This window comes from Epinephelus fuscoguttatus, linkage group LG12 (genome assembly GCF_011397635.1).
Source record: "Epinephelus fuscoguttatus linkage group LG12, E.fuscoguttatus.final_Chr_v1".
Taxonomy (NCBI): Eukaryota; Metazoa; Chordata; class Actinopteri; order Perciformes; family Serranidae; genus Epinephelus; species Epinephelus fuscoguttatus.
Window position 1 is genome coordinate 16,396,465 of NC_064763.1, and position 25,588 is coordinate 16,422,052.

The 25,588-nt window shown below is 41.6% G+C and overlaps 1 protein-coding gene across 2 annotated transcripts in view; it reads right to left on the minus strand.

Annotated features, from left to right (window-relative positions):
- Positions 1 to 8,445: 8,445 nt before the first annotated feature.
- tmem132e (transmembrane protein 132E) overlaps positions 8,446 to 25,588 on the minus strand; it is a 556,143-nt gene continuing 539,000 nt past the window's right edge. For both annotated transcript variants that reach the window (XM_049591246.1, XM_049591245.1), the window contains exons 8-9: positions 21,281 to 21,475; positions 8,446 to 12,868 (exon numbers count right to left, since the gene is read on the minus strand). In XM_049591246.1, the coding sequence (XP_049447203.1) occupies positions 11,798 to 12,868; positions 21,281 to 21,475 (1,266 nt within the window). In that variant the 3' untranslated portion in view covers positions 8,446 to 11,797. The remainder of the gene's footprint in view (positions 12,869 to 21,280; positions 21,476 to 25,588) is intronic.

Genomic DNA, 25,588 nt, shown 5'->3' on the forward strand with positions numbered 1-25,588 from the left:
GGAGGCAGCTGTCAGTGTGATGCTGTTATCTCTGCCTCTCCTATGATGGATTTCTTCCTGCACGATTGCTGAAGGCCTGTGAAAATGGTGAGTCTAGAAAGAAGCCTCTGTCTTTGATTCTTATGGGGCTGACGCTGAAACCTGACATTTACTGTTGATGTTTTATATAGTTAAAGATATTTCTGCTGTCAGGGTGCGTTGTAGCTGCTTTGGAAATATCTTGACATGAGATCACAGTCTCTATGACTGGCCTGTTATCCACAGGAATAAAACAAAAACATTACAAAACATAAAAATGGGACCAGAAATGTAAGCTACATCAACATCTGCTGCTTTGGGTGTTTTTTCCCCTTTTTGGTTTCAAAATTTTATGTATAAAAATTGGTTGTTTTACTCAAGTTTTTATATCTTTTTTCGCATATCCCTGTACTGATTAATAAGTCACTAGATTACTTGATCAATTAATAAGTTCATTCCTCTGGGGCAATAAAAATCCACACATCAGGAGATCAGTGCTACAACTCCCCAAAGCTCTCGGTGGCTTAGCATTGCCCAGTTTCTTACGCTATTACTGGTCTTGTAATATTCAGAAACTTTTATACTGGATCAACAACACAGCAGACAACATTTGCCCTGCATGGGTGGAGATGGAACTTGTATCCTCTCAACTCTCTCTTCATTCCCTGCTTTGCTCTCAACTGCCTTTGACTGCCTCCAACTTTACCTGAAACTCAGTGGTAATTAACTCTGTTAGACTCTGGATCCAAATTAGGAAATGCCTAGCCTTCACCGTGCCTCAGACCTCTCCCCCACTGTAAACAATCACCTATTTCTGCCCTCTTGCACTGATTTAGCCTTTCTGACTTGGTTTGACAAAGGGATAACTTATGGGGGCGCTACTACGCTGAGCGACTCCAGACAGGCTCCGTTTTAATGTGTGTTTAGACAGTTTTACTGTGTTTTTGGTGTGTGATTTATGACTGGCAGAATGCTGATAGCAACAGGTTTCTATCTGGCGTGCATTTAGCTCGCGATCACAAGCTTACACCAGGTAAAAGAACTTTATTCAGGACCGGCAGTGTCACTCGCCGCCAACCCAGGTAGACTCACCTATTCACGGGACTACCTGTTGGAGCTGGGCGACGTGCACCTGGAGCCATGGCAGACACCACCCCTCCTCATGGATCAGATTCCTCTGGAGTTACGCTGCCGACACAAGCGGAAGAGAATACGGAGGATAAGAGGGTCCAGTGGAGGGATACTAGACTAGACTCACAAGTCAGTCTTTAGACGCTTTGCTTAACTAAAGACTGATGACTTTCTCCCTGATTTTGTGTTTAGATGGGCGGATACAATTTCAGAGTTTAAAACAGCTCCCTACGTTGCAGAACCAATAGTAAATCTGCAGGGCGGTCCTTCAGTGGCTCGCTGAACTCTTGTGCTTGTAAACATAGTCCCACTAGAAACATATGTAGCGGTACAAAATGGCTCAGCCGTGCTCGCAGAAAACGCCGTCAAAGTTAGTGGATGTTTGTCGCGTTTGTGGCGACACATTCTCGCCAACTAAAAGAAACAAACATAATCTTTTACAAGGCCATGACTCATCCGTCCGGCCGGACTATAACGTTAGAGGGAATCGCCTTGTTGTTTACAAATACTTCCGGGTAGAAAACCAGCAGAGCTTTTAGCTATATATATAGCCTATATATCACATTTTTCACATCACTGTATCACCGTTTGGACTAATCCGATATTTGTAAAGTCTATAAACACAATGATTGAACAAACATTACTATTTCTGTGTGCACGTTTAGCTGGGCTAACCAGCCCTGTTAGCCATTAGCGGTGTCTGTATTAGGTAATAACTCACTAAACGGTTCGTGAAAAAAATATTTTCCAAAAATATCTTAGTTACAACATGATTGTGCTAGCAAAGCAGTTTTGTGTTGCTATATGTGGTATTTATTCAGTTTTTGGAAATCACGATGTCTAGAAAGGGTTAGTGGCTGCAGCTGACAGGGACAGCTAACACTAGCAGCAAAGCTAACAACAGGACGTCATCTGTTATTGTCTATCCGTTGTCGGATACCACATGAAACTACTCCAGTTAGCTCAATCATGTTGTAACTAAGACATCCGCTGGAAAAAGTATTTTCTTTACAGTTGAGCACACGCTTGATAAAACAGAGTTAAATCTCTCGGCATCCATTTTCAAGCTCTCTGTGTGTTTGTTTCCTTGCGGATGAGAAAAGGGGGAGCGCACATTTCTGAGAAGGCGTGTCCTTTTCAAAAATGCAAGAGGCGTTGCTTTGTTGCCGGCCGTTTTCGCCGGTGTGTTAAACACACTTTAGAAAGGAGTGTCCCCAGACTATCAGAAGGCGGAGATCTCTGATTGTCTGGCGGCGAGACTAATACGGAACAGACTGAGGAGAAGGCGCAGCAGGCTCTCTTTACCTGCTATCACACTGTCATGTCCATGTATATCTTGTATAATGTCTATTGTGTTTTGTGTGTTCTTGTCTATTTTATTTCAGAGCTTGCCAAAGATGAATTTCTGTTACTTGTGACAGACAATAAAGGTTTATCTTATCTTATCTTTAAGGACCAACCAAGGGACTGTTATGTCCTCTTCTGAGCTCTCAAAGAATTTCGACTTACCTAAATCCCACCTATTTCGTTTTTTTCAGCTAAGGCATTTTATTTGGAATCAGAACCCCAAATTCCCTAGTCGTCCTCCAGAAACTCTGGTAGACTCTTTGTTGGCTCTTGATCCTGAACAAAAGCGGCTAATTTCTTGCATTTACAACCTTATCAATTCTACTATTGATAGCCCAGCGTCCGGACCCCAGGGATTCTTGGGAGCAAGAGCTGGGAACCACGCTACCTGATGATTATTGACAACAAGTCTTACGGTTGGTTCACTCCTCTTCAATCTGTGCGAGGCACGGCTTCCTACAGTGTAAAGTTGTGCACAAAGCTCACTACACTAATTTGAGGCTTTCTCAGATTTCAGTGCAACTGATTCATGTAATAGGTGCTAACAGTCTCCAGCCGACCATTCCCATATGTTCTGATTCTGTCCCTCACATTCTGGTCTGATATCTTCAAAACTCTTAGCACAGCATATAATACTACTATCACTCCTGGACCTCTCTTGGCCTTGTTTGGTGCCCCCTTGCAGCCTGTTAACTCAAAAGTCATGCAGACTGTTCTTGCCTTTACCACCCTGTTGGCCAGGTGACTCATACTCCTTAATTGGAAACACCCTCAACCTCCATCTCACAACAGGTGGGTGAAAGAGCTGTTACTGTCCATTAGACTTGAACAGCTTAGATTTTCCCTCAATGGCTCCCTAAACTCATTTGAAAAGACTTGGAGACCTCTCTTAAATCATATTGAGTCTTTGACATCTCTGCCTGATTGTGATGACTGTTGTGTTGTTGCCTGTGAAACTGCTACCAATAAAGAAAGTTAATTAAAAAAAAAAAAACAAATGTATAAAAACGTCACTGAATTTAAGCCCATATATTGAGGAGCTGTATCTATGCCCTGTCTGAAACATACAGGTTTTCTCCAGCAGCAGCGCTCCTCCTAAGCGGTTTGATGTGAATACTGGTATGGAGGAGCCCCTCTGCAGAAGTGACCCTTTATTACAGGTTGGATAAGGCGTAAATGGCTGGTGTGCTCACAGAGGGCCACGCAGATTGATTCACTCGGAGTCACCCCTGCACTCCATATTGAAACAAATTACCAGTGAGCTGAATCTATTCCAGTGCTGAAACGCCACTGACACATGACATCAGAAAAATAATATGTTAAACCATACGAGTCCTGTTATTACCAGAGGTGCACTCACACTGTTTATCTGAGCATCGCGTGTGTAATTAAGTGGATAAGCTGAGATGGACGACCGCTAGAGTACGGAATGACAAATTGACATGGATGCATGCTTCAAGCTCTGTACATTTATACGTAACAGGGAAACACAACACAGTCACAGCCTGCGGTGTGGCTGGACTGGCTGAATCCTACATTTAGACCACAGAACAGACATTGGGCCTCACAGTGGGAGGTGTTTATCACCTTAGAGTTAATGTAAAAATCATGGGTCAGTCACAGTATCTGAAATTACCCTGCAAATGGCTTTTCCGAGGAGTTAGAATCTGAGATATTCTTAAAGGTACACTACGGAATTGTCAGTACCTATTTTTAAACACAACCTCCAAATCTGAGGACATAGTTCTCTGTTGGAAACCGGAGGATTGCCCCCTCTGGGCTGGGTTGGGACATAGTTGCTGCCTCAAGCTAGGGAGTTGAAGTATCTCGGGGTCTTGGATACAAGTGAGGATAGAATGGAGTGTGAGATGGATGGGCGGTTTGGTGCGACTTCTGCAGTGATGCAGGCACTGCGCTGGACCATCGTGGTGAAGAGGGAGCTGAGCCAGAGGGCAAAGGATTTACTGGTCCATCTACGTCCCAACCCTCACCTGTGGTCATGAGCTTTAGGTAATGACCGAAAAAATGAGATCGCGGATACAAGCGGATGAAATGAATTTCCTCTGTGGGGTGTCTGGGCTCAGCCTTAAAGATAGGGTATGAAGCTCGGACATCAGGAGGGAACTCGGAATAGAACCACTGTTCCTTCGCATCAAAAGGGGTCAGTTGGTTCGGGCATCTGATCAGGATCCTCCTGGGCGACCCCTGCTGGAGGTGTTTCCTGCATGTCCGTCTGGCTCTGGAATAAACTCAGAGCACGCTGGAGGGATTACATATCTTGTCTGGCCTGGGAACAACTTGGGGTCCCCCAGGAGGAGCTGGAAAGCGTTGCTGGGGAGAGGGACGTCTGTGGTGCTTTGCTTGGCCTGCTGCCCCCGCGACCCGGCCCCATATAAGTGGATAAAAATGGATGGATGGATGGATGGATTCAAACTTGATCACCTCTCCCTATGCTGCTTGTATGCACACTGCAAGCCACAAGAGAAGGAACATTGCATTTCTTGTAATGGAAAAGACGATTCTTTGACAAACTAAGCCAATCACCAGCACTTACCTTTCTGATAGAAAACAGGCCAACTCCACATCATCCTCTGCTTCAGTGCTCACCAGCTAAAGTGTGAGCCAACCCCAGATCCATTCTTATTTGGAAAGAGCTTTGTCCACTTTGCATTTTGTATTGCTATATTTATGTTTTTTTTCTTCAGATCTGTGTCTACAATTTTTGTTGTTTCCTCTTGGATGCTGTGCTGCTACCTTTTAATAAATTCTGACCATAGACTATAAAAATATTGGACATAGCCACCGTGATGTCAGCCACTGCTTTGTGGACTCTCACTTTGAAGCCTCGCGTTTGGCATTTTAGCCTTCACCATCTTGTTTTTTAGACCCAGAAGCAGGGGCGTCATAATGGGGGGAATCTCTGCAGATATATACACTGCCACACACTGAGAGTGGATTATTAGTGATGATTGAGATGGATTACATTTGTATAAACATATATATTGTTTTGTTATTTAATCCTGCAAAGTATGCCTCTCATGCATTGATAAGTAACTAAAACATGTTTTTTTCAGTGTTCAATTTACTGGAAATGTAGCTGAAATACATGCCAAGTGTTTTATTTGTCTTTTACACATGAAAATGAAATCAGTTCACATGTAGTCTGAGTGGGTGGAAGTTTGCTGTAGAGATCAGCCTCTCATTGGGCGGAACGAGCCACCCGCTGAAGTCCCGCCCTACCACCTCCGGTTGTGTAGCAGTTTTCAACCGTTTTCAACACGTCCTTTACTAACTTTTGCGGTGTTTGATCTTGTGGGGATGTAGCCATTTTTCTGCCATGGTTCGCGTCCTGTAGGCGATATTTTTGTGGGCGTGTTACACCAAAACCTGTTTCCCCCCCGGCAATATTTTTGCAAGCGCACCATTGCTGTGGCACCGCCCAGAACGATTGTGATTGGTTGAAAGAAGTACAAGCAGCTGGGGCGTTTTTTTCTCTATCTCAAAGTGAGAGTCGGTCCAGCCAGACCTTTCTTTTCTTGAGAAAGGTCTGGTGAGCGAGACTAGTTCACATGTGAAATTTCCAGTGTCTTTACATTTGACCAATTTCAGTGCCATTTAGGGTTTACGAGAATCTCCACAGATTTTGCATTATCTCATGTGGAGTCTTGGCTTTTCAAATTTTCATTTTATTTGTACAACTACAAGACAAGAGATGCAGCAAAAAGCAGCAGTTAAACACAGCCCTGTAGTGTCCTGTACTCGAGTTCACAACAGCCTTTCAGACCGGGCTGAAGTTTTTTTTTATCAAAATGTGTTTATTCCATTTACAAGGTCTTATAAATCCATTCCAGGATTTTTTTTACTCTGTGAATAAAGACAAATGGGCCTAAAACCTGTACACGAGAGCAAAAGCAATTGAGCGAACAATAAACAATACCTGTCATTTCCTATCTTCTATATCACAGATATGACAATAAACGTTTGTGTGCCAAGTGTGATCACTATTGGGTTACACAGTTTGTTTCAGTTACACTGAATGTGGCCCAGAAAATGACTCACTTTTTAAGATTTGAGTCTTTATGAAGACCTGGGGTCTCATTTATAAAACAATGCGTAGGATCCACACTAAAAATGTACGTATATGCAAAAGCCAAAAATGGTGTGTGTCAAAAAATATTCTACAATCAGGCTTCCACCTCACCATCTGGATCACGCCCCGTCTCCAAATTGTTCATGGGTAAAAGTTTTTCCCTTCGAATCTGTTTTTACAGATCAGAACTTTTTTGTTTGTTTTGGACGGGAATAAGCAAAAGGGAATAAATTCTTGTATTCTCCTATTTTTAATTTCACAATCAACTCTATAATTTTTTTTTTTTTTTTTTTTTTTAAATCTATGTATTATTACCTCACCTGTGTTGAAGTGTTTTTCATCGACCAGTTTTGGATGCATCTGACTGAATCTGGTCGACTTAAAAAGCAGCTGATAATATTTTGGTACAAATCCAGATCTGTGATTTCTGCCATTAGATAATTCTTTTTCCAGACACAACTTTGAGTGTGAAGATCTGTCCAAACTGTAGCATTACGCAAGTCTTTGCAACTGGCTATCAGATGTAAGCATCTGTCTCTTCAGTCCCGTAAACCCTCTAACTCTCTCCTAATGACCTGTGTGCCTTACCTGAGTTCAAAAGGCTTTGATCTCAGCTGCCCAAATGAAGTGAACTAAAGGAGTAAACACTCCATACTTCAAGTAAACAGCTCCAGGTATGGATTTTTTTTGGATGAGAGCTGCTGGATGAATAGACGTGCGGTACAGTAGGTTTATACAGCCAGCACAGCGAGGGGTGAACAGCAGTGATCCATGAACTTCAAACACTAGTGGGACTCAAGCCAGGATCTGATCAGCCCTGGCAGGGACACATGCATAGGCAAAGGTGTCAGATGTGAGCTACATACAGTATGGTTCAAATTCAAAAAAGACTATATGATCAACCTCGTCTCCTCTTTTTACTTCAGTGTCACAGAATGTGCCAGCGATCCATATAGTAAGATAGATTTGTTGTTAAATATCTGGGGATGAGTGGAGGTAAATTTAACCAGTCACCGTAAATAACATCTTCTCACAAAATGTATAAAAAAAATCATAACTTTAATATTCTGTATAAATCAGATATGTTTGCGGTTTTTGTGCCAATCCTTTTGTAAAATATTAAACAAACAGTGTGTAAGATTTAGTGGCATCTAGTGGTGAGGATTGCAGATTGCAACCAGCTGAAATGCCTCCTGGTTAGAATTATTTTAGGGTGTGTTCACACCTGCCCTGTTTCATTCGGTTCAATCACACAATTCGTTTGCTCCCTAAGTGGGGTTCACTTCGGCAGGTGTGAACACAGCAGTTAAATAGACTGTACATCCCCCCAAATCCCCCGAAACTCTGGTCATCAATCTCTGTTGCCAGGGCATTATGCAACCCAAAAGGCAGGACCTCATAGGAATAAAGCTCATCTGGTGTACGTGGAAGCGGGAAAAAAAAAAAAAAAAATCAGGCTTTGTCAATGCGTTCACCTTTCTGAGATTGGTACAAAACCTGGGGGTGTCACAGAGCGAACACTGGTTGTTATTTTCAGGTGATTATACACTCCAGAAAATATACTTACCATACTTACAAGATACTGTTTCTGCCAATAAATCCCCCTAAACACTGGACCTTTAAATATCTAGGGAGTTGAAATAAAGTAGTCATCATAAAAAACAGTTGAAATCTTTTCCTAAAATGTATAAAAATCATAATCCTCAAATGCCACACTCTCTTCAAGGCCAGTGTTCCTTCATATGTAAAGCTCCTGAAAAAAATCCTTGCTGACACACAGTAGACATCATCAGCACTGTTGGGTGCAGTAAAAATCACACAGTGTCATTAGTGTATTGCATTTTCTTTAGTACTTTACATATAACGGGAAAATACAAGGGTTTATTTTCAAGAGAATACAGGAAATTGAACAGTGCTCTGTACATTAAGATAGTATCGTGAGTGTTGTGGTTACTTGGCACAGCCGACTGAGCCGTGCACATCGTGCACAGTTTTCCATGGGGGGTGCTGGGCTGGGGGAGGGGGTACAATTCAAGATATTCAATTATATGTTGTAAAAAGACTAAGTTTCTATTAGCAGCTTGAAGAAGATACAAAATGAGCAATATGTGCACTGTCACCGAAGCAGCATTACAAAAAAGAGTTAAAATTTACAGAGGAAGGGGTGAAAAATAAAATGTTTCTGAGACGCATCATGTAATAGGCAACATATTTACATACAATGTGAGTAAATCAATGAAAAAGAAAAAATTAAACCCTACGGAAATGGTGTGTACAGCTGCTATTAGATACTTAATCTGTTATATTAGTGTCACCAGATTGGGCTGACCACATTAACACTGAACAGCCAGGTTTAGTTTATAATCCTACATTCATCCTGAGAATCCATCATTTAAGGTTAAAACTGATACACTTCACGCTGGCTGCTGCTGCATCTCTTAATTTCATGGCAAATCATGTTGATGCTGTGGCTGAAGGACGGGCTTGGACTGTCAAAAAAGAACGTCTCATCTTCTCTTTAGATGTTAACACAGATTGAATATTATTAAACACTAGAATCAGGTCATTATTCATTTCAACCACATGGAACATAGAGAGGGCATGCAGTAAACCAAATCCTTAAAGTCCCAATCCAGGATCAAATGTGGGTCTATATACATGTAGAGTATTGAAAGGTATGGTTTACTGATGGAAAATAATCTCATGGCAACTTCAAGAGAAAATAAAAGCCTGTTTTGCTCCAGTATTTACAACGTTGCAGTAACCATTTCCATCTTCAGATCACATTGAACACTTGTCACATCTGGCCAGTCGATGAATAAGGAGCTCAGGAAACATATCTTTAAGGTAAATATAAAACCTGTCTCTAATTCAATGTTTTTGTCCCGTTTACAGCTGTTTTTTGTGGAACAACGCTGCCTTAATGTGAACAATTCTGGATTGGGTCTTTAAAAAGGCTGTGGGGACTGAAAAAGCAGGTAAGATGGCAATAAAATGTTTTAAGTGACGAACAGAGCTCACGCTCATTATCACCACAGAGGGAGCAAGTAACATTAGTTTTCTCACAGGATCACCAAAACCAGTCAGTTAACATAAAAGAAAAAAAATCCAAGCCCTTAGATGCAGTAGAGAATTAAAGGAAAAGTGACACGGAAACAAATTTTTATCACATGGTTGCTTCATTAGTCCTGAAAATAACTTGTTTTATGTGAGATCAGAGCTTGAATAACATCAGCCTTCAAAAGTAATCTCCAATCATCCACTCTACTACTAAAAGCATACGCTACGCTAACAGGGCAACGGCAATTAAAAATACTATTAGCTCTGCTGTCATCATGCTCTCAGTTACGATGTGTCTGGCTGCCTCGCAATGTTTTGGTTGAAGTCTCACTTGAGATATTTTATGCGCTTTCTAAACACGGCAGATCTTCCCCCCTTTCTGCTTTAGTGTGATTTAAAACCCATGTCAGGAAACCTTTAAAAGCTCAACAGCAATTAACACATTGCTGCACAACAAAACCTGCGAAAGACATCCAGTGGCTGTGCTGTTCTCAATCACTCTGATTTGTCAGTGAAGCCAGTCAGCATCCTGAGACACTTTCACACAGCTCATCTGCCAGTGGCAACACGACTGATTTCTTTGCTACTAGTCTCTTGCCTCGTCCTTTCAGTTCAGACAAAGCAAATGTGTGACCTCTACAAACGAGTTCACTGGAATAGATCGAACAAAATAGGGACTACAGACGTTGTAGAGTGTGTTTTAAAAACAGCATGACAACATGGGATGGCCATGATTTAAATGATAGCGCAAAAATCAGTAACTCATTCTTCTTTTCTGGGTGGATGACATTTCCCAAAGAGTTTTGAGGATCTTGCGTTCAGTGACAATGTTTCCAACTAGCACATTTTTTTTATTTTGCCCAAAGGCTAGAGGCCAACCAAACTTGAGGAGGCAAAATAAATTATCAAAAGATTAGATCTGTTACAATTCTGATGCATAGCAAATCCCCATGTTCAACAGTCAACGTGATACCACTTTGTTAAAAAGCTACAGTTCTGTCGTGACATTACCGAGGGGAACCGTCTACTCACCACAAGACTATAAAATTTTCAAGACTTCAACTGGCTCCCCTGCTCCTCTACCTCTGAGTAAGTAACTTGTTGAACGTTCGTGCGGGTGGCGACGCTGGATCAATATGGTATATACATATTCTAGAGAGGAATGTCTGCATGTATGTAGGCCTGACATGGCATGCATGTGATGCATGATAACATATTTACTTTGTGTAGGAATGATTATATAATTACAATACAAACATTTACAAATTTGGAAAAAGTTGCTGATTGTGCCTCGAGATCCCCTTCCATGCAAAGAACGTTAGAGATCCTCACAATACACAAGCTCTTTTCTAATTTTACCTCATGCTCGAGATCAGTCGTAGCGTTTTACGTCGTACTACACCGTCTCTAGCCGTAGTGAGAAAACAGGGTGTCCGCGCTGATATAAGAAGTGAACTGTGACCATTTTTTTATAAGGCATTGGATTTGTTCAGGACCAAGAGGACTAGTAGTAGGGCACTGCTTTCGACTACCTATGAAATGTAGAAAAATGTAAGGAATGAACATGAGTACAAATCATGAGTGTGCTGCACCAAGAACAACAATGAAGAAAGTTTCGCCATTAAAAGAACGCTTTTCCTACTTTGGCAAAAACAAAATGACTTTTTTAACATAGCTTTCATGAGAGTCTTTGACAGTTTTTTGTTCATCAAAGGCATCTTTGTTTGGAGTAGGTACAGTACTGCAGAGTCCCACTGAGCCAGCAAAAACACAGCCAATACTGAACCTCTTCTACATTCCTGTCCGTGTCAGGCATTCTTTAGAATCTGAAAATAAGAGAGCTGGAGCAGCTCTCACGTTTGGCCATGGCTCGGCTTCCCCATGAAACATGTTTCCTGTAGCCAAGATTTACAGATTTCTCTAGTGATTGAGATCCTCTGGTCAAGTCTTTGGCTTCCTCGCATTCTCTCCTGTGTGAGCGTGTATGAGATTACAGCACTGTGCAAACTAAATGGAACACACCCTAACCAAAACGACAGTTGGCCTTTTAGTCTGTGAAAAATTATCTTTCACTTAGGTGAAAAAGAGAAAAATAGAAAGGAACGTTTCTTTAGAAAGCTGAGAGCTGTGCTTCACACCGCACCTCTTATCTCAGGCTATTTCTTTTATTCTGCGCATGTAATCGTGCAGTTCCTCTGGGTCTTGAAAGCCCATATCCTGGCACACCCACTGAATGTCCTCTTCATCTGCTATGGGGATGGAGTTATAGGGCAGCTCTTCTGTGGGAAGGGTGGTGAAGGTGGTAAACTTGACTCTCTTGCGCTTGGAGGTGGGTGAACTGGCCTCCTCGCCGTTCTCCTTCGTGGAGCCCCCGGAGCTGCCGTCGCCCCGCCCGTGTACCTGGCTTTGAACGCTAGTCTGGGAACTGCCACTGCTGTGATGGTCCCCGTGGCAGCAAGTCTGTACGCCCTCCAAAGGGTTACTGGGACTTTCTACCTGCTGTGGTGACAGATCACACTGGGCCCTCAGTGGCTGGCCGTTTCCCAGGAACACCCAGTGGTGGGAATGGTCCATGTTGGCCTGACCCTCAGGTGGGATCCGCTTGTGGCGGTATTTAAGCACGAAGACAATGCAGTTGATGAGAAAGACTAAAATGGCCAGACAGAATACACCCAGAAGAGCGTACATGCCAATCTCAAGGTCGGTCATGTTACGGGGTGAGTGCACAAATTCATCTTCCTCCTCTTCGTCACTCTCAGTTGGTCGCTCCTGGTTGCTAATGGTGGGGAAATTGGTGTAATCAATGGGAACACTGGCAGGCTGCTCATTAGATGTCTCATAAATTCTTCCACTGATGTTCGGATCAATGATTGGACGCCTGGTGACGGGCACCAGCTCTATTTCACCCTCGGTTGTTGCCTCTTCCTCAGAATCTTCCTCTGGGCCAAAGCGGACCTTGACATAAACTGCAGCAGATGCGATGACGCTTTTGCGTTTGGTTTTCTGGCAGGCCTCACAGATGGTCATCTCTAAACGCACCATCTCACCAGATCCCTCCCCTTCTGCCACCACCACAGGCCAGCGTTGCTGAGGCTCCTGGGATATCAACACAACTCTGTCATCCAGTGTGGAGGCGTTGAGGTTGTAGTCTTTGGGATCAAAGTAAGTCAGAGTGGCGGCTGTGTTGTCACTGAAAAGCATCCACACAGACAAACTGGCCTCCTGTCAGACAGAGAGAGAAAAATACAGTTTAGCTTGGCTGTTTTTTTAACACTTTAAAAAACTTTTGTTAACTTTAAAAAGAAGAAAAAAGGTTACATCATGACAAAAATGCAATTACTTCCCTGTTTGCAGGTATTTGAATATTTGTTGATATCACAACAGAAAATCACATGTAGCCCTTTTCTGTAAGTACACATGTGCTGGCTTGGCCTGACCTGGGGCATCAGCCCGGTGCTGCAGAGATTTGCATCTCCATACAACAGGGTGACCCACTTGAAGGTGGACTTTAAAGCCCCGTTTCCACCAAACACTTTCAGTATAGTACCTTTGTAACTAAACATAACCCTTCAGACATACCTAGACCCTAGGTCCGTTTAGTGTTTCCACTGCAAACAGCACTCTTAAATGTGGGCGGGGTTGTTGTCACTCACTGCTCTGTCCAGCACTCACTGTATTTCCTCATCACTGGTGACATCGATGGAAGTCTGCACCTTGTTTATCGTCCAAGAATGGGGTCACATGCGGACATTTTCAGAACAAAATAAAACAGGCTGCAGTGAGAGTCTCTCTCCATGGGATATTTAAAAATAGTGGGTTTGTCCATTTAGTCCTTCTCGGGCAAGCTCAGGGGCTTAGTGTTGCTGTAGCCCACAGCAGTGACACTCTGTGGCACCTTTTGTGAGGATTAGAATATACACAGTTCACATAATCCGATCGAAATCAATACATTTTTAAACACCTAAAGCTCCACTCACTATTAAAAGTCTGTGTCATCAAAGAGAGACAATAAAAACTAAAGTAATGGTCAGAGTTGTCATATTAAATTTTAAGATGTGCTGATGGATTACTCATACACTGAGTAACATTACAAGTAAACGTTTCACCTTAAAAGTTGCCGGCAGTCGGCCCAGTGACTTGAGTCTTTTTCTCAGACTCCAGCTGCTGTGGTAGGCAGCAAAACATCCTTTCATTTCATATTTAAAGTTTACTAACAAAACTCTCCAAGATATGAACAGTGGTTACATGAACCTCAAAACCAGCCACAACTCAGCCCAGAGTAGAGTGACCGTCCTCTATTAACCATTTAACAGATTGCAGTGTTCACAGCTCCACCTTTTAGTGCCAGATCTGTGTACTAGATACCCCAACAGAGGGGGGACCAAAAATAGGGAGGGTACAGAACGGTTCCATTGGTACCATCCACAACTTTTCAGTTTTCTCACCTTTCTGTTGAGGTACGTAGCACACTGATCTGGTACTAAAAGATGGGTCTAGAAACACTGCAGTCTGTCGATCAGTCAATAGAGCGTCGTCACTCTGACTCAGACTACAGTGGACTATAACCACTGTTGCTACAGTGGCAAGTTTACATACATTGGTCAACTATTTATTGCTTTCTTATCTTTACTAGTTCACAGTTAGCAGCTATAGACTGCGACAGAAAAAAATAATTAAATTCACTGTGCCAATCAAAGTCTAACTTTTAAGGTTGAAAGTTATCTTGCATGTTACTCAATGCATGGGTTGACATTGTGATTCAATGAACGCACCTTAAATGTCAATATGACAACTTTGATTATTCCATTTGTTTTTATTGGCTCTCCTTTATGGCAAACACTTATGTGATATTTCAATCTTCAAGAGCATAAAAAAGTATTTGAGTTTCAACCAGTTTGGGCAAACTGCGAATATTTTATTTCCTCATTTGGAGATAAAGTGGCAGGACATCCTTGTTCTGCGCTCGTGCAGCACTACACTTCTGCTTGGCTCTTAACACCAGCCTGCTCTTTTTTTGATAAGTGAGGTGTAGAAGTTCCTTTGCATTGTCTGTGACGATGAAATACAGTGAAAGCTGAATGGAATAACGAGGCATCTGTTACCATCTGGTAACAACCCGGCCACATAATGAGAGTACTGTCTGTGTTGGGCACACGGCACAGGTCTACAGTTTAGGTACACGTCTATATGGGTTTTGCACGGAACTAAGGGACAGTCCAGAGACCGAGACGCACCCCAACGCGAGGTGCAAGGACCTGACAGAACCGAGGAAAAATTTTCTCTTGGCACTGCACAAATGCACACCAGATACCCATCTCCTGCCTGCATGGTCTTCTCACTCCATCAGCAAGCAGGGCTTGTATTTCCTCTGCAGACCAAGCTCTCTTCTCTCTGCATTTGTTGAAATGCAGTGGAAACTGGTGAAGTACGTGCTGTGTCAGGCAAAAAGAGCAGAGGCTATTTTAACATGTCACTAAATTGTCACTGAATGGTGACACTAAATAATGATGACAAAGCCTGTTTGACATCAGCGTAACGCACTTTAAGGTAGTCGGATGCACTTTGGCTCGACTACGGAGATGGTTCATCTCGGGTACGACTCAGCACAACTCTAATCTGGAAATGGAAACTCAAATTAACGTGGTATGGTTTGACTCAGCATGGCCAAAAATGCCAAAATATCCAATGGTTGCCGCTGCCCGGCTGGCTAAAATTTGTTTCCTAACCGCTAGCTTTACAGTTTTACAAGTTACTGAAAAAGAAAAAGAACTAAATATCTGCCAAAACTTAACAGCAGACAGCGGAGGTCCAAGAGCAAAATGATCAGCACCCGTTGTTAGTGTGTGGCTCAACATGGATGAGGACCTAAATACAGGAATTTGTGACTGATTATTAGGCTGAGAAAAGAATAATCACTGATGCTGGAGACTTTGTGATTGTCACAGCAGAAAAGCTGTATTTACTACAGGTCTTAACAAACTGATAGGTAGCTATGAATATTCTTAAAAAAGCAAAGCAATGAAAATTTGTCTTTGACCTCTCTCACCAACTTTTGCAATCAAAGTGGGCTGATTACTTCATTCACACTGTTAAAATGATGATGGGTAATGATTTTGCCGAGCCCAAACTGCTCCATTAGCTTTGAAAGTATTAAAAAAAAATCAATTTAATGTGTGGGTAAGTTCATTGTGTCCTCAAAAATAACTGTACTGAATTTCAGAGGTCTGACAGAAATAGTGCAGCACAGGTTTTTTTGTTAGACTTAAAGGGTTTATGATAGTTTTTAGCTCATCGATGTGAGAGACAAGTGATGGGCTGTAAACCTAAGAAATATACAATTCTTCACCCAAACAGAGAAGTTAAATAGAGCTGCTTGATCATTTCTGCAACAACATATTGTGTTGATATCAGAGTTTAAAAAAAAGAGTCACAGAGCTGTGACTCTGCCTTGTGTTTATACCTCTCCAAAGAATATTTCAATGGTTCAGATCCCATTCTTTCATGGCATTGACCGTGATTTGAATATCTGTTCCCAACTGAGCCTTTGAAGTTCTGGACTTGCTCCAATCCCTAAATCTCCAGAGCGTTTGTGAACATCCGCAGTACCCTGTGCTCAGTACAAGCCTTGACACGCACACAGACGGCCTGCCTCTGATGTGCACACCAGCAAACCACTTTCAAGCACAGAGGAAGAAGGGGTGGCAGGAAAGACTGCGTTGTCCTGAAGGCTACAACACGGCTCCGCTCTGCAGCGCAGACAGATAAGGCACATACAACAGCAGCGTGTGCTTCGAATGATGAGCTCCTGTCCCGTGTCTTCGTGTTTGTTGCGTGTGATCTTCTTATTTTGTATTTTCTATCGCTCTTTACTACCCTATGGAGAAACTGGACAAAAATGAAATCCTGCACGGTGGTTACCTGACAACATTCATCTGCTGCCGAGCACACCGCAACACTGGTGTCCATGTAATCAAGGCTGCGTTTGACAGTCCCCTTTGTTCACAGCTTGCTTAAACATCAGCAACCAACCATTAGGGGAGCTGACAAAGAGGGAACATTTTCTTTCCAAAACAGATTCAGACATTTTTAAGCAAAGGCCAGATACACACCAAGTCTTTTCAGGACAAAAATCCCTTCGGTCCAGTTTGGGAGAAGACTACTATGTTGTGACAATATCCAACCGAGAGCCAAACCTCTATCATCTCAGCATGACAGAATGAAGACAGCCTTTGATATGGATGATTTAAATAATACATTGAATATGAAATATCTGTTTTCATGAGCTGACTCGGCTCGGAAAGGGCTGATATAGGGGGGGTAAAACAGCAATGAGTGGGTGTTTAGACACTGACAAAAACAACTGGCACATGTTTTCAGGAAAGTTGTGCCCATTTACTGCTAAAAAACAAGCTTTTTTTTTTTAAATCAAAAGAGGTGACTGGGAAATCAAAAATTTGACGAGACCCAGAAGGACTTCTGTACTATTTCGATATTATTTTATGCATCTGGCTCACTAAACCATCGGCACACAATTTCCACAATTAATGTAGCCTGTGTATTTCCATGAAGTAATGTGTATTATTGTGAATTTTGCCATTTCTCAATTTTCCTGTTTTCTCTGATTTGTGCTTTATGCCATCAGGGAATAAATATGTATGTAAATTGAACTTAAACGGCTTGGATTATAAAATATCCATAAGCACGAAAACACGCCCCTGGAATTATAACTCTGGAACGTTTATGTAATAATACCATCCAGATTGATGAATACCGTATTAAGTAGCTCATTTAAGCAGTGACAATGAGTACGTAATGGCAACAGAAATGGTCCATGTTGAACCGTCAAGCACTGAAACCTTTCAGTTCTGAAAGGCTTGAACTTTGTCAAGTGGAAAAGAGAATAATGCAAAGAGACCTTGATTGTCCAACTCTTCCCATCCATAGTTTATGTGTTTCATTCATTTCTAGAGTAATAGAGGGCATTTAGAAAGTTTTCCTGTGAAACAGAATCAAATGGCTTGAAATAGCTCCAGTACCTCCTCTGAGAGCTTTGCCGGCAGAGGAATTGGCTGCCTTTTATGGCCCGGCCTTGGAGAGCACTTAGGACAATACATTACAATAATTAAATTTCAAGGTGGCCAAGAAGCGGAAAGCAAGAAAAATTGGAATTTAATGCTCGCTTCTCTCTCGCTGATGCTTGATGTGGTTGTCGTTGCATTTTTAGCAACGTGCAGGCCAATGAAAGGGCAAAAGCAGGCAAATATCTCAGACACACACCCACAAACACACACATCTCCCTAGGTGAAGCAGGGCTGCCAATTAATTCCTTGCAGAGAGTTGCAGAGATCCTTGCTCCCGTGTGAAGAGACAGTGGCAAAGGAAAAGCACAGTTTCTGCCTTTTTTTCCATCCAGACGTCTCCTCACTTCTCACTTGAGCAATAAAATCAATTTTAGGGAAATGCATTTGGACATATCAGAAGTATTTTCGCCAGGCTTGGCTAATATGAAGGTTGTAATAAAACAGCACCCAAGGATACTTATTAGTTCACTGCAGCTGCCTTTATCTGGTGTCCTTGCTAACAATGCTGGCTGGAGCTTAAAAGATTTAGCTCGGAAATAATTTTATTACTTAGAAGTGAAACTAGTGCCTGCTTGTTGATATAGAGCCACTGAGGGGATTTGCAAATAAACTTCATTTTTCCACTCTGGAGACGGAAATAGGGAAACACAGTACAGTACATAAGGCATTAGAAGCGTTTCCTCTGCATTTCCTAATTGGTTCACTGCCATATTTAAATGCATATAGAGGTCAATGGTATTATGTTTGGACCTGAAGTGGGGCTGTCTATTCATTCCTCTCAAATGACTTAATATTTTGTCCATATACCAATACAAATCAATATGGATGAATCAGTAACAATGCAGCACGCTGTGATTCAACAGCAATTTGACTTAGATGCAATCTAAATATTGATCCAGGGTCCAGTGCAGTATGTACTGCATACTGACATAACAATAGTAAACCTTAACTAACCTTTTGGACTTGTCGCTAATTTGGATGAATTTTTCATTAAAATAGGACAGACTAGGCTCCAGTGTCACTGTCATCATCCAAATTCAGTAGCACTAGCTGTCATTATTTACCTCAGGTGGACTGCAGGTAACTTCACCATCAGTGCACATGCAGCATAAATATGAAGCAAAGGTTATGTTGCCACCTGCATATTTTTATGATACTGTTGTGTGTTTTGCAGCCTAAAATGCTTTTTTTTGAGGGTGGGAATTGGAGGGGAATTGATTTAAAGTCAGTATGTAATTTGGGAACATACATCTGGTTAGCTAAAGTACACACACATGCCTGCTTTTTGTCACTTTGGAGGACATTGTGTTGACATACGTTAAAGGGACAGTTCATTCAAAATCAAAATTACGTATTTTTCCTCTTACTTGTAGTGCTATTTATCAATCTAGCTTGTTATGGTGAGTGTAAATGAAATTGGCTGGAGAGATGTCTGCTTCTCCTAAATATCATGGTACTAGCCAGTATTCTGCTTATGATGGTGGAAGCCCAAAAAGTACATTCATAAAACTCAACAACAATGTCTTTTCAAGAAATCATGACCTGGTTACTGAAGATAATCCACAGACCTTGTTGTGAGCAGTTTCATGTAGGAACTATTTTCTTTTTACCGAACTACAGCCGCCAACCGTATCACCATGCAGAAGTAAATATGCATCTCCTGTTAGCTCACCTAGCACCACTGAGCTAACTGACATTACAGCTCAGCTGAGGAGGACGTCATTATTGTTTACATCTTGTGCTATCATCAGCACGAGCCTCTCGTCCATGAGTAGATGGACACTTCCTTCTGCATGGTGATACGGTTGGCCAGTGTAGGTCAGTAAAAAGAAAAAAGTTCCTCCATGAAGCTGCTCACAACAAAGTCTGTGGATTATCTTCAGTAACTGGATCATGATTTCTGAAAAGAGACACTACTTTTAGTTGACTTACGGAAAATATTAATTATGTTTGGAGCAAAATACAGAGTGTTACTATAACATTTACAAAAGTAAGTTTGTTTTTATTTCAGAGGGTGACGAGCATAGAAGAAAATTTCACTTTAAGCACCAGTTTGCACAGACTACATTAAAATAAAAGTGTATTTCAGTGGTGAGTGTTAAAGGCACTGTATGTAAGAATGTGGCCAAAACGGTTTCTGCACTCAAATTCAAAATACTGCCGCGAGTCGTGTCCGCCCCCCCCCCCCCACAGATTTGAGGTTGCTGGACAGCGGCCCGTTTGCCCACGGGCGGCTGCCGTGGCAGGGCTGCGTCGCTGCGTTGCTGCGTCCTTGATCTTCGGTTTTCCAGTGGACCGTTCGAGCAAGTCCGGCTTCTCTGCTGCTAACGCTGCTGCCGGGATACAGCTGAGGAGGAGCTGGCTGCTAATGCTATGTACCAGGACACTGCTAATGCTGCTTGCCGTGCTGCTGTAGCTCAGTCGTAACTGTAACTGATGCTGAGACTCTCCTGACTGCGTGACTGGTAGATGGCGGTGGGTGGCGCAACAGGCCAAAACACAAATTCAAAACATAAACATGATTTGCAGACCGTAAAATTTTTTTTTTAAAATGCGAATATTCTGGCTGTACTATTGTTGTCGGTGAGATCAGTATGTTATATGAACATTATTCCTTAGTCTCTGTGACATATTAGGAGGATTTTATGACTATTTGCTTTAGATTTCTTACATATAGCTCCTTTAAACTGTGGAATTCTTTACAGAATGAATTGAAGGGATGTCTAAAAATCTTTCAGTTTAAGTAAATGTTTAAAGACAGAACAATAGGACTATATGGAGTTGTCGTGTGGAAGCTGACATTGTGTTTGGCTTCTGATTCTTCTGTTCATTTATTTATTTATGTTTCTTTCTGAAGTTACTGTAAGTATTTATTATTAACTGTAACTGACAGAACATCTATTCTTATGATTATTTGTGTTTTGGGAGAGGGGAAGGTAAAATAAGATTGTTTTCTTCTCCCTGCTCCTTTTTGGTCATGGAATTGTATAAAAAAAATTTGGGATTGTGACTTTGACTGCTGCATGTGGACATGAGCAGAACAAATAAAAGAATAGAGAATAAATAAATAATAATAAAATACATTTTTTGTATTGGCACTTTAACACCACAAGCCAAGTACCATTTAGTAAAAATTTATTAGAAAGAAGGCAGACTCTACGGCCGATAACTCCAACACTCAACGACTCATACCGACACTATTTAGACTGATAAATAGCACTACAGGTGAGAGCAAAGTATGTATTTTCAATTTGGGGTGCACTGTTCCTTACATCTCTAGAGACTTAACCCTAACTTTAATCATAACCACAATATGCTTAACCCAAACCTTAAGGTAAGTCCCCATAATGGACTTTGAGAACATATGTCCCCACAATGTAACTAAAACAAGAAACAAACACACATTAGTGGCAAAAATTCAGTTTTGACATGAATTTTACACAGTATTTGGTTGAGATCTGTGGTTGTGTATACATATTGTAATATAAATATGATAACATTGACTGGATGAATGATGGGTCCTCTGTCTTGTCTGCACTGTGTGATAAGTTACCTGTTTGGGAGCAGTGAGCGTCTGGATGCCGGTTGCCTTGGCCACCATGGTGTGGCTGTTGCCGGGGCTCGGCTGCAGTGATAGGGTCAGGCCCGAGATGGCGTGAACACGCAGCTCTGTGATGGAAACCTTGTCGTCTGTGACCGCAAATGCAGACTCCCCCAATACTGCATCCACCGCCAGCGGAGACTCCACCTGCAGAGGAAAGATGCTCCTTTATTGTTTCTCCCCATGACAGAGGGACATCGTTTAAGTCCAGAATAGACAACAGCTTTATTGTTTTTCTGAAGCTCATAAAGCCCCTGACAAGCCAATTTTGGATTAAAGTGCTTTGCACTGTTGTTTGTTCCAGTGTGTGTTGGATCCATGTGTCAATGCCTCTCTGTCTATCACAGTGAAAAACAAACAAAAAAACCCCACTCAAGATAGAATCCATCAGCAACCAGACAACAATCCGAAGCAGCCACTGCACGCTTTCAAAGTGACTGTTGGCAGAAACACTTGTGCCCATCTAAGTGTCACCACATGAAATACCAAAACCATTTACAGCTGGTCTCGCCTCTTCGGGTAATCCCAGTCTTTTGACAGGCCTCTGCACCCAGTACTTTGAGCACTTTTAAAAGATCATCATTTCACTTTGCAATTGCAACCAGAGGTCATGAGGGACTTGAACAAAAGTAAAGAGCCATTCAGTGAAGCAGTGGCCTTGTCCTCAGAGTCAGACGGAAAAATCTTTTCCACCTTCATTTCAAGCATTTTCCAGCTGCTATCAAATGAAGCATGCTATGCTACAGCAGTGAGGGGTTTGGTGCTCTGACAAGTTTCTCCAATCAGCGTCAACTGAAATCTGAAACAGTGAGCCAACAAAATCACTGATACACAAAAAACATTATCTAGAAACCATGAATTTAATATGATGTTCACGTTTTGAAAATCTGGATTCAAACAAGATCCATAAAAGAAAACTGTAAATAAAACGACATGGCTCTTCACCTGAAGCCTTTAATCTCCCTCTTCACACTGAAGCCATGCTGTGACACAAACCCAGCTGCTAAAACTGCTTCTTCCCTTGCATGACTTTTACATCATTTGTCGTCCAATGTTTTTTTCTTTTCTTTGGCTCAGATCTAAGTGCCACATAATTTGTCGTGTAATTTGGTGCAATGTCATTTGTCACGTAAAGGCCTGAGCCAAATCATCTGCGAAAACAGATGCATCTGCAGGTGTCTGGTTTTATTAATTTGGTCTCAATACGTTACGATTTCTGTTGTGCTCAAAATCATAAACTCGCCTAATAAAAACACACACATGCATGTGAACACTCTACACACAGAGTGCAGGGCATGCCAGTCTCTTTTTGTGACAGCCCCTGTAGCTTGTGCTCATGATCTACACCGTTTAGTAAGTGAGGTCTAAATGACAGAGAGAACAATTACAGTTTTTGTATAATTTTCTTTATGGCATAAGCTGCATGAAATGTTTGGGATACACAGACCCTGTATTATCCATTAAAAAGATTTTTTTTAATGTGCACAAAACAACAACAAAATGAATATTGAACTTCCTCAACAAAAACTGACATTTCAATCCATTTTACCAACAAATATTAACAACAGACTGTGGATGTTTCAACCAAGTTGGAATTTACCGTGTCACTACAAATTACTATATTTAAAAGTTTCTCATAAGAAATCATAAGGAATACCACAAATGTATTTCAAACCCTTGTATATTTAAGGTAATTGTAATAATAATATATTTAAAAAATACATTTGATTAAACAGTATGATGTTTTTTTTGGTGGGCAGGGCATAGCTGGAGGCAAAACAGTTCTCCACAGACATTAGCTAGCACTAGCTAGCAAGTCCTTTTGGCTTGTATTAAACAGTGGAGGAAGATGACGTGAGTGGTGCTTTCAGAAATACTCATTATGAGTGTCAGAGCGCACTCTGGCACAAACTGGACTGTTCATGCCGCACTCTCTGCACTCTGTCTGGGGAGACGGAGCAGCAGATCGCAGAGCGGAGTGAATGTGTGATTAACTTCACTGCTCGTTAATTGATGTAGAAATATAAACCTCAGTTTCTTCGGCCAACAAGGCTCTTATCTTAGTGTAGAGCATCACACTGAATTTACGAACGCACCAAGTCAGGTCAGGTCACTCACTCACCGGGACCGTAAGTGTTACTTGAATAAGTAACCAACGGGACTAGACTGGTAGACCCATATGCTCTCACTCAGTGGATGGATGATGTCACAGGACATCATCCATCCTTTGTGGTTGATTACTATGCCAATCTTACAAAGGAGGACGACACTTGAACCATACAGTTTGAAAACGAGGTGCAGCTCCAACTAGAAAACAATGTTTTGATGCATTGGATGTGCTGAATGTGCATATTAAGGCAGTACAAGAGGAGGTGCACATTAATAATCCTCCAGGACTGTAACATGCTCATGTTTAACCCAAACTATGTGTCATGTGACTGCAGTTGGTTCAGATCCAGGTCGGAACACGTTCTCACCACAAAAGAACCACACCAGAGTTCGTTTGTAACCGGAATGAGACCACCTCTTCCACCACCACCTCATCTCTCTCGGTCTCTGTCTCTGTCTCTCTCTCATTGTGTCATATGGATTACTGTTAATTTATTATGTTGATCTGTTCTGTACGTCATCTATTGCACGTCTGTCAGTCCTGGAAGAGGGATCCTTCCTCAGTTGCTCTTCCTGAGGTTTCTACTGTTTTTTTTCCCGTTAAAGGGTTTTTTTGGGGGGAGTTTTTCCTTATCCGCTGTGAGGGTCATAAGGACAGAGGGATGTTGTATGCTGTAAAGCCCTGTGAGGCAAATTGTGATTTGTGATATTAGGCTTTATAAATAAAATTGATTGATTGACTGATTGATTGATTGATTGACTGACTGACCTCTTCACGAACCGCACTTAGGGGGCAAACGAACCAAACAATTGAACCGAACCAAACAGGGCAGGTGTGGGAACACCCTTAGTCTACAGAGGTTAATAGTTGGAAACAAATAAGTCTGTATCTGTGTAAAACACATAAATCCTACTGAGGTCACACAGAGTACAAATGAAAACTGTTTGTATACAATTGATTTTTCTGCTGAATATTCTAAGCTCAAGACTCATTTACTAGCTTTTCCTGGGTGCTTTATATTAAAAAAATATATATATATATATATAATCGCCACTTCAGAATTAGATCCTCACCTTCACATTTTATCTCCAGTGTTATGGCATTTGCTACAACATGATAGCCCACACTAATTAGATGGCTTGATGACTGTTGCCAACCTTTGTGTTGCATAGATACAAGAATGGCATAATGCCCCTTGCTAATGTCCTCTTAGCCTACAGAGGTTAATGGTTGGAAACAATTAAGCAGTGGTGTCGGCTGTGTGAAAGCCTCTTTGCAGCTGTGTGTGTGTGAGTGTGTGTGTCTTCCCCCACAGCACCTTGACTTCCCTGCCCTTGATATTTTGCTTTAAATATCTCTGCACACCACACTATGTGTAGCGCCGTCTATTTGCTGCATTACTATCAGTGTAAAGTGTTATACGGTTACAAAAATATTGCTGAATTTCTTTTTTCTTGTTTTTTTTTTTTTTTTTTACAAGGAATACAAAGTCATTCTCCATATTGGTAAATGCTTCAGGGCTAAAACTAGGAAAACAAACTTTAACTGGGCAACAACAGTCTTCAGTCAGGTTTCACTTCCATATGCATATTGTTTGGATGTGATGGATTAATGTGCCAGAAAAGAGTAAAGTTTCACCAGAGAACACACAAATATGTGCCATGCAAGTGTACATGCTAAACCCTAAGGCATGATAGTAATCTGATGCATAAATAAACTTTTAAAATTTTATGAGGATCACTCAGTGGCATGACGGATCACTCTTACAGCACTAAAGGAGCTTTTTCTGCTACAACTTTGCATCAGCTTGACTGCGGGACTTTTTGTTTCTAGGAAAATAGTCAGTTGTAGGAGGGGAGTCGATAGAGGTGAAGGCCAGAAGTTGTTTCAGTGTCCAAAAGGTGAAAGATGTGTCCTGAAACAAGAGTGAGTTGGTTTCTGTGTAAAAAACACGTTGAAACATAAATCCTACTAAGGTCGCAGCGAGTGTGACTCCACCAGTGAAAACTGTTTGTTTACAATTGATTTTCTGTTATTTCACATTCCTTTCCACTGTGGCTGGTATTTTCAGCGGCCAATTAAAGTGACTAAAAAGAAAATCTAATACTATCAAAATCAATATTTGCAACTATGTACAAATGTCACAACAC